This window comes from Montipora capricornis, chromosome 6, assembly GCF_036669925.1.
Source record: "Montipora capricornis isolate CH-2021 chromosome 6, ASM3666992v2, whole genome shotgun sequence".
NCBI lineage: Eukaryota > Metazoa > Cnidaria > Anthozoa > Scleractinia > Acroporidae > Montipora > Montipora capricornis.
Genome location: NC_090888.1, coordinates 16,478,990 through 16,488,989, shown reverse-complemented (window position 1 = coordinate 16,488,989; position 10,000 = coordinate 16,478,990). Strand labels below are relative to the sequence as shown.

Genomic DNA, 10,000 nt, shown 5'->3' with positions numbered 1-10,000 from the left:
AAATGGTGCGATTTGGGAATAAATCGCACTGCTGAGAGCCAATCAGATCGCAAGGATCACCAGTGATTTCTAAATGGCTGTAATAAAACCAGATATTTCGTGTTTGACTCCCCACCCACCGACGCAGCACCAAAGTTTCTTTTCAACTAATGACTTCACTCGTATTTTAGCGTGCCACTTAGTAACCTTAGCCACGTGCAATCTCGGAAGCAACATTGTTGACGAACAATTCAACTAGGTAGGCGTGTTTGACCATGTTTGTCCCAAACGGATTATGAGTGTCATATGGCTCGTCTTATCTTGACAACAGGCAAATAAAATATAAGACACATGACTCATCGAAGCGGATTATTCGTATCTAGTATTCAAATGGCGTAAATCAAGTATACGAATTTGCTAAACACATCTACCAATAAACGGTTGCTATTTCGTGGACTGTCGTTACGGCAAGTAAGTAACAACGTAAGAAACAATAAGGCCGAAATCAAGTCATTGAGGAAAGACAGTCTCGTTCTATCAAACCTACGTTTTCTTTTTTTATTTGGTTCACTCCAGTCTCCTTGACTTTGCAAAAAATAGTCGATTGAAACGAAAACTGTCCATGGTTTTGAGCAGACAAACTTGGCTGTTTTGCTCTGTCCTTGTGTGGGCCCATTTCCGTTAGTAGGGCTAACGCTTACATGGTTTATATGGGTAGAAAACTAGCACTTCACACATTATCCTCTAATAGTTAAGTCAGTTGAAATATAAGTGCTACACAGCCAACGTTTGCAAAAACGTAACCCTTGCTTGTACTTGTACATATTCATTGCCGTGACATTGACATCTTAAATTCCCACGACCTTCTCCCGTCTGACCTTGTAGCTCAGTCGGTAGAGCAGCTGTGATTTTGTGGCCATTACATCACGCGTCCGCACAACCATTTTACCTGGTTCATTGGCAGTCATAGAACTACACGTAAGTGCTACACGGCCAACGTTTGCAACAAAAAAAACGTAATCCTTCCTTGTACTTGTACATGTTCATTGCCGTGACTTTAACATCGTCAGTTCTTACGGCCTGCTCCTATTTGACCTCGTAGCTCAGTCGGTAGAGCAGCTGTGATTTCACCCGAAGGTCGTGGGTTCAATTCCCACCATCGTCAGAGTTTTTCTCTGTCCTTGTGTGGGCCCATTTCCATTAGTAGGGCTAACGCTCTTATGGTTTATATGGGTAGAAAACTAGCACTTCACATTACACTCTAATAGTCAAGTCTGGTATTTGTTTGGCTACGCTCTTGTTGGTGGTCTTATCGCCTGATGATGAAGAAGTACCTCCTTCTAACTTGAAAAACACATACCCAATTCTAAGTGATTTGTGGATGATATACTCACGCTGAAGCAGCAGGTTCAAGACAAATCTCAGGTGCTTCAGGAGGAAGGAGACTTCGCAGGCGGTCTACAAAAATGGGAAGAGTACGAGCTAAATGAGAAGAAACACATGGCACCGACTGCATGGTTGAGTCAGACTACAGTGCGGGAGATCGGGATTTCGAGCCTGGGTCGGGCTAACATTTTTAAGGAGAAAGTGCTGCCTTTTTAGTGACTTCTCAGATAAGGCCACTTAAACTGCAGTCCACGTCTCACAGCCCTTGTTCATAAACTCTGTGGTAGATAAATGAACCTACACACTATTGGGACACGGTGTTTTCGGGGTTGTGGTCTGCCGGGCCTGGCTAAAGGCACATCGTAATTGGAGCATCTTTCTGACCACCAGGTATTACACAACATCGCATCTTCATCACGTTTTTTTTTATTTTCTCCCTATTTTTCGCTCGTATTTCGTACTTCCAAACTTTTGGAGTTTAAGGAATTTAATAAAACAATTCAGTATTCCATTCGCGATTGTTGGATATGAGAATGGTTATAGCCAACTCGATGTTCCACGCCTCGTCGGCTATTTACAATCTCATATCCAACGCGCGCTCATGGAATAATTGTCAAATATTATGAGTTGATTTCCTGTGATTTCTACGCAGTGTCCCCAATCTGTGCCTCCGCGCCAAATACACTTGACACTTGAAGAAAGTTTATTATCATTTAACATTATCACAAGTTCGCTCGTTCCCGAGCGATGAATTAATAAATCAATAAATTGGGAAACTGTAGATTCAGACGTTCTTCACGATTCAAATGGGGAGACTACAAATCAACTAGAAGAAGATCAAACTAAACCAGAATGTTGCTTTGTGATGAGAGGGCATAACCGAAATAAAGTGGAGAATCACTATCAACAAGCGTAAGCTCAACTCTGAGAGGGAATAACCGAAATAAAGTGGAGATTCAGCGCCGCCAAGAACAACCCGCAAATGTTGCGTTTAATACGGGAATCGATCCCGGACCACCTCGGTAGAAGACTCTCACCACTGCAGCAACCAGCCCTGCTTCCGGAATAATTATTTCCTCAAGGATAAGAATTCACTATTTCCGATTGTGTTTGCCGAAGCAGCTAGATTACCCACCCGCCATATCTCTCTGAGCTTCACTGATAACTTGAGTCTGAGAACTGGAGCAACGAGCGGTCATGTTCCTCCCCAATCCTCTCTCCAGGTGACTGTACAGCTCCTTGGGGAAAAAACAAAAACAAAAATACATTAGTGAATAGAGAAACTTCGACACATTAAAATTAAACTTAAAACGATAAAAATGGCATTGGGATCTGGGAATTTAGTAGAACTGCTTAGCAACCACAACTCTCCGAATAGCTCGGTTCGACTCCTGCAACCAAACACTCAGATTTTTTCTCAGTAAACCCGAGTCACCATTGAAAGTATATCATCTCTCCATTTCATCTACCGAGGTCAACAATTTCCATCTCAGTCATTCATTTTGATAGTGAGAATTCACCGTTTCGACAATTTTGATCCTATCAGTGGAGCGGGACAATAGACCATTTTACAGTTCTGTGCTCAGCTACCAGGCCTTTGAATAAAAGCGAAGCTGGAGTTGACCTTGCTTTGATATAAACTTCATTGCTTTTCTTATGTATATCATGTTGTTGTAATGCTAACGAGTTTCTATTTACATAAGAAAAGCAGCGAGGTTTGTATCAAAGCAAGGTCAACTCCAGCCTCGCTTTTATTCAAAGGCCTGGTAACTGAGCACAGAACAGTAAGGATGCGTTTGATTGACCGTATTTCGGAATAGGAATACATGGAATAGAACTTAGAAATCCTTTGTTGTTACAGAGATTCGCATTAAAATTGTCAAACACCTGCAAAATTGCTATTTTAAACATATCTTTATTATCCTTCTTGCTTCGAAACGCCAGACACACCGTTTTAAATCATCAATCTACGCATTCTTATTCCGGAATAGGGTCAATCGAACGCACCCTAAATGGTCTATTCTTACTTGAAGCCAGCCAACAAGAGACCACAGCCTATACTCGGGCCGTTTCTCTTCTCTGAGGTCGCGAACTAGAGGCGTTTCCAAGTTACATAAAACAAACTGATCCTACGCAGGCACTGACAAAAGAAGATGAGGCGGGAAATACCTTTTTATAAGTTTTAAGGAAGCCAGGATGAGGATGAAAAGGATGGTCGAACTCGTTCACAAGTAATCCTAAACGGCCAATCTCTTCAGTCATGGCGTCGGTCACCTAAACGAAAACGCACAAAAATGAAAATCCTCAAGAGATCTGCATCCACAAGTACACTGTATTATGGTATCTTTACACATGTAGCTGTCTTTGTCGTCGTTGGCAGTGTAGTCCCCAAGGACAACGCTTGATGCCCTCAGGGAAGTCTCTTATTGGATTGTAAACAGCTCCTGGTGTGACTGTGCAACCCGTTTCTAGTGTGGCAGTAGGGACCTCAAGATATACGACGGCGAGGTCGATGAAAATAACTTTTCCACATCGTAAGTTTTTTTTTCTGCTTCACTTTCAAATGCATTTTATTCGGAGGCAGTGCAGCCCAGTGGTTAGGGCGCTTGCCTTGAGATCCGGAGATCCCGGGCTCAAGACATGTTCTGACCACTAGAAGAATTTGTTCCGAGTAGTCCCTGATTCAATTTGTTGGCTGCACTTGTAAATAGCCTACTGGTTTGCCTCCGGCCAGTTGGGATTCTTAAAGTCGTTCTGTTCAATGCTCGGAGATATTAGCTACTACCTATTCTTAAAGTCCGAGGGTAAATAATGATACTCACTTACTTTACTCCACGATTAGTCCATCTCGTTCTCGTCGTGCAGTGTGGGCGACGTATCCCAAAAATAAATTGGTATGAGCGGTTTCAAAGCAAAAATAGGGAATGAAAATTCTAATTTGTACGTTCGCGTTGTAGTCAAAACCTGAAAATTCGTTCTTTCACGTCGTTGTTGTGCAGAGTAACGCGCGCTAAAATGCGTGCCGCACGTGCAGCACGATTATTTTTCCTCTTTTAACCAATCATATTCTTGTTTTATAGCGTTCTCGTTGACGACCGCGTCGTGGATCTTAAAATTCCCAAGCTCCTTTTGCAGTAGGAGCAGTTGGAGCAGGAAGACCGTAACCTGGATGAATCCAATCTGGTTTACCAACCCAAACAAAACCATACTGCAAGCTACATGTAAGTAGCATTTTGATGTATCACGACGTTGTGTTAAGACAGACACTAACCAACAACAGCCTGGTTGATGGGTCTGCGAGAGTTGCTTGTCCTTATGCTTTAGTTGCTACAGAAAACCAGCCCCTAACCATCCCTGGTTAAACACTTTCACTCCCGTGATCTAAAAGTTCATTCTCCTAATTGGTGCCATATATTTCTTTGTTGCCTAGTCATGAGAATTTGGTGTTATATCAAAATAATATCCCTTAAATGATAACGGTTTTCCGTGGTCTAAAAGTTCATTCTCCTAATCTAACCTAAGAGTCAATCAATGCCTCAACACCAAGCTCTATCACCATGCTGATTCCTTAGACGCTCTTTCTACAATGTCTTAGACACTCACTCACTCCACATTGTCTTTCGTACCTCATCCACTCCACCAAAGAAATTAATGTGGTATGCACCCCCCTCCCCCAAGCCACCCACTGCAATTGACTCAGGGATGCATACTACATGGAGGGGGGGGGGGGGCATAGCAGCAGGTAACAATACCGAAACTATGAGCCTACACCCCTGTATGTCGATTCTAACATTTAAAGTGTGCCATTGTAAAAACCCTCCAACACAAAACAGAAGGAAGTTGGAGCCATCATTCACCTGTCCTTCAACTTTAGATGTGATTTCTTTGATCCGCCTTTTGGCATCATGACTGCAGAGCTCTAGCTGTTCCTTTACATATTCCAGTCTATCCTCTTGTTCTTTCTTGGCTTTCTCAAGACGAGACCTGCAGAAAGATGGTGATAAACCTCACAAACTAGGGAATGGTTAGATACAGATACAGATACAGTCGGAGACTTCTCTCTTTTGCCTTTAATACAAAATGGAGTTATCTGAAGTAAAATTAACAAATCGAAAGTGGTTCAGCGTTGTCTGTACTCTTATCGACAACGATATTCGTCATCACAGTGGTCAAAATGTTGTGGACTCACGAGGCGCAGCTATTTTTTTGTTTCGGAGCGTGACCAAAATCATGACTCAAAGAAAGAGCAAGCGTTGTCTATAACTTTCTCGCAATATGATTGGCTTATTTCCCAAAATGGGCGTTCCTGATTGGCTATTACATTGCGTGACAAAATGACGCCAGCATGACGCATACAGCGTTGTTTAGACTCTCATCGACAACGGCAAATTAGCCAATCAGATTGCGAGATTACAAGCAATTGTGGTAAAAAGGGTAATTGCGTGCATGCTGCGTTAATAAGCGTCACAAAGTGTCCCCTTCCTCTTCTTCCCAACTTAAACAACACCGCGAGTCCATTTACGTCCAGAAATGATCCTAATTAGAATTACATCCAACACAATGTATCCCTATAAGTCTAAGCCTTTGCTACCATTTCCAACAAATAAGGTGCGGGTAACATGGCACGCTTTTCTCATCAAAATTCATTCTGTTACTCGTCTTTACAAATGACCTTCGTTTTTCAACTGTAACACTCCTTTTATTCTACTATATGACATTCATTTTTCAAATCAATATTCGTTTCATTCAACCTTGACAGCCGTTTTTGAAGTTCAGCATTCGGTTTTATTCAAGCGTGACGTTCGTTAATAAGACCTTATTAAGCTTGACCTTCATTTAGTGTGACGTTCGTGTACTGACGTCTATGGCGCGTTTTTAGGATCAAAATTCAAACATGTTATTCAAACTTTCAATTCGAAACTCAAACACCCAATTCGGCAATTCAAACATTTAATTTTAAAACTTAAGGTTTGAATTAAATATTCGAGAGAGCAAAAAGTAAATTGGAATTTACCAAACACGAACACTTAACCTTTTTGGGTGGAAACAGGTAGCAAATGCTTGGATTTAACGAGACACTTCATGTTGCATAACAAATTTGGGCATGCATTCAATTACCTGCATTTCTGGACCTAAGTGCGCATGTGTAATGCATGAAGCACTGAAACATTTACTGACCTTTGCTGGAATGCACAGCCAACAATCTGCTCCATAATCTCCTTCACCGTGTTAGCAATTTTCAGTCCACTAACAGCATGAGATTCAAATTTGGTCTGTATAGCTGACTTAGAAATACATTCCTAAAAATAATGGACCAAGATTAATGTACCATAGCTATCCCAGTGACCAAAGTCACTGCCCTCCCATGAAAACTTTAAAATTAATTTGCAATGTTGACTCCTCTAGCAGCAAAAATGCTCTATCGTCATTTTGGCAGAAGTTGGTTCCAATTACCTCGCAGCTCTTACAAGGTCTCACCTGATTGGAGACCACCCTTGAGGTTTAACAAAAGAACAAATAACAGAAACAATGGACCCTAAGCCTAAAACAAAAGGGCCATTGTTTCTGTTACCCTAGGCCTAAAACAAAAGGGCCATTGTTTCTGTTATTTGTTCTTTTGTTAAACCTCAAGGGTGGTCTCCAATCAGGTGAGACCTTGTAGGAGCTGCGAGGCTACCGTCCAATTACTCTGCATTTCGGGGATCCTAAGTGAGAAGGGATTTCAATAAATATGTTGTTCATGGATAGGGGTTCCAAGGGTTTCTCCTTTTGTGTGCTGCTGGCATGCAACAATATTATTTTCAGTCACTCATAACCCTGAAATGGAGAGCTTCACTTATAGCTACATACAAAGTTTGGAATACATGGTTAAAACCTTAAACAAGAAGACGTACTATAAAAGGGGGCACTTCACGCACTGTTTTTGTTCGAATTCATTCAAGTACGACTGGTTAAATATCCAAGATGGTGATCAACAAATAGCAACGCAGAGACGGAAGCCAGAAAAGATATTTCTAGCGCGAAAAAAAGGGACTGGGGAGTAAAAAAAAGAACGACAGATAACATTTTGTGACATATTACGGACACATTGCCATAAGGGGCTCTTTTATTGAACAACTTATCACAAAGCTCTCGGTTGCGTACAGTTGATTGATAACTTATTTGCATGTCCCTAAGGCACCACGCCTTTTATAGCATGTCTTCGTGTTTACCCCATAAATTTTAGATCCAAAAAGCTAAATTATTTCGTTACAAAGAAACAGTTTCATTTTTACACGCTGCACATAATCATGAAAAGGACAAAGTTGTTCATGGCACTGCCTTGTTTGCCAAGTAGGACAACAGGCAAGTCTGCTGAACTGGACATCACTGGCTTAAACCTCAAAAAGTCCAAAAAAAAATAAATGGGGGCCTTAAAACAACAGGGATAACTGATATTTTGACTTCCAATTAACTTTTTGTAAACAATTAAATTTTCCTGTCTTAATTCTCAAATTATGGTCACCTATCGTACAGTTACCAATGCCTTGTAAAGTATTAACACTGTACTGTAGCACTGATGCAAAGTAGCACAACGGAAGCAAAAGTCACATATTTAGCAAAAGCCAGTATATTAGCCTGAACATTTCCGACAGACCCATTACCTCAAATTTTATTTCAAAGTTTTCAAACTCCAGCTGCCTGGCTTGGAAGCCTTCAACATGTATGGCGCCACCTGAGAAAAGATCTATGGTGTTAAACTAAATTATACCTGTATATTACATACAAAATTCCCTTTTGAATGTATAGTACATACATGACATAATTGTCTGTGATTCAGCTAAGTAAAGACACAGTTTATTAAAATAATATGAAAATTTAAAGAATACTTTAAATTTGTAGCTGATTTGAGGATCCAAGCAAATTCCAATTGCATACATGTAGCTTCTAAAAAAATAATTTTAAACACACCTACAGATTACATAAGATCCCTAACAGGGTGTACATTTTGTAGTAACCTCTTTCCATAGCAAAATGAACAGTTTATGATTGCAATCCCTTGACCATAGTTGTAGCACAGGACATCAATCAAAATATAAATGACCTTCCAAATCTGATGGCTAATAGAGATTCCTGGCGAAGCATTGTTAACTCATTCGCGCATGATAGATAGATCCCTTGACCATAAATTAAATAATTATTGGGAGCAGCATACATCTATACCTCCTTATTACATCCACTTAGAAATCACTGGAGATCCTTGCAATCTGATTGGCTCTCAGCAATGCAATTTAATCCCAAAATTATAACCTGCGTGCACATGGCGAATTTGAACTTTATCGCTTTAAGTACTTATAGTGTTGAAGCTCAAATTCGCCATCTGCACGCAGGCTACAAAATTATCCCACTCATTTTTGGTCTAAATCGCAACCAATGATGAAGGACCACTAAAACAAAACAATCAATCAGATCTCAAGGCTTGTTTAAGGTAACCAATCAAATTCCAGGAAAAGGAAAGACCAAGAAATCCATTGTGTGGCGAATTTTGCAACTTCTGTTCTCAACTGGATCAACAAAATACTCATTTGGTACTGATTAAAATCCTGTATTTTAGCGATTAAATAATTATTGTGTGACTTCTAAGTGGATGAAATAAAGTGGTAATTGAATTTTGTGTTGTGCAATTTCAGTCTGAAACCAAAATTGCGATTTTAAGTCGAATTCGCGGTGCGCGCTCGTTCAATTTTGAAAACACACGTATGATTTCAGACCAAAATTGCACTCAACTCAGTTCAATTACCATTATAAAGCATATTTACCAGTCCAATTAATTATTAAACATTGTAATACCTTCCTGTGGCATCCCCTTCTGTTTCTGCATTCTAGTCATTAAAGTCTGTAAAATAGATGAAATGTATACAAACTATTACAAAAACAAATTAGTAAAAATCAGTGTTTAAAAGATCTTTTTTTTCCTTGATAAGAAGTACAAAAATGCACATCTCAAGTATAAATAAAAATGTTAAATTTTTAGCCCCTGTTAATCTCCCCACTTGACAAAAGCACCAAAGCTATGGGAGGTTGAAGACATTATTAATCATTGTTATCGTCATTATCATATAATATTTTCTACTATCATCATCAATTCATCATGATTATTAGTCAGTGTGCAGGGATGGCACAGCGCCGCGAGCACTCGCTTCCCACCAATGTGACCGGGTTCAATTCCCAGAGTCAGTATCATAAGTGGGTTGAGAGAGGTTTTTCTCTGGGAACTCCGGTTTTCCCCTGTTCCTCAAAAACCAGTATTTGATTTGATTTGCATTAATTAGTTTTCTTGATTTTTAGTTTTAAGTGTCCCCAATTAGTGCTCCAGCGCCAGAAGACTAGACACTTAAATAAAGTTCCTTTCCTTTCCTTTCCTTTCCTACATGCAAGGCTGCTGCCTAATGGTCAACTGGTCACCTGGGGCACCTTACTTGCGAGCGCTGGCGACCAAATTTCTGAACGAGTAGCCTGAACGGGCACCTAGCTTAACACAAGGTGATTCATTCTCCCTTTTAATTAATTAATTCAGGGCTCTTGCAAAAATAACTCGGGCTACTAGTTAACTTTTTTAGGAGCCTTGACATGTACATTTACTATTATTATTATT

At 40.2% G+C, this 10,000-nt stretch overlaps 1 protein-coding gene across 1 annotated transcript in view; it reads right to left on the bottom strand.

Moving 5' to 3' along the window:
- LOC138051633 (mitofusin-2-like) overlaps window positions 1-10,000 on the bottom strand; it is a 32,517-nt gene that overhangs the window by 11,546 nt on the left and 10,971 nt on the right. The window contains exons 8-14 of the mRNA XM_068897873.1: window positions 9,196-9,241; window positions 8,010-8,080; window positions 6,544-6,665; window positions 5,223-5,349; window positions 3,535-3,639; window positions 2,501-2,603; window positions 1,374-1,437 (exon numbers count right to left, since the gene is read on the bottom strand). Coding sequence (XP_068753974.1) covers window positions 1,374-1,437; window positions 2,501-2,603; window positions 3,535-3,639; window positions 5,223-5,349; window positions 6,544-6,665; window positions 8,010-8,080; window positions 9,196-9,241 — 638 coding nt within the window. The remainder of the gene's footprint in view (window positions 1-1,373; window positions 1,438-2,500; window positions 2,604-3,534; window positions 3,640-5,222; window positions 5,350-6,543; window positions 6,666-8,009; window positions 8,081-9,195; window positions 9,242-10,000) is intronic.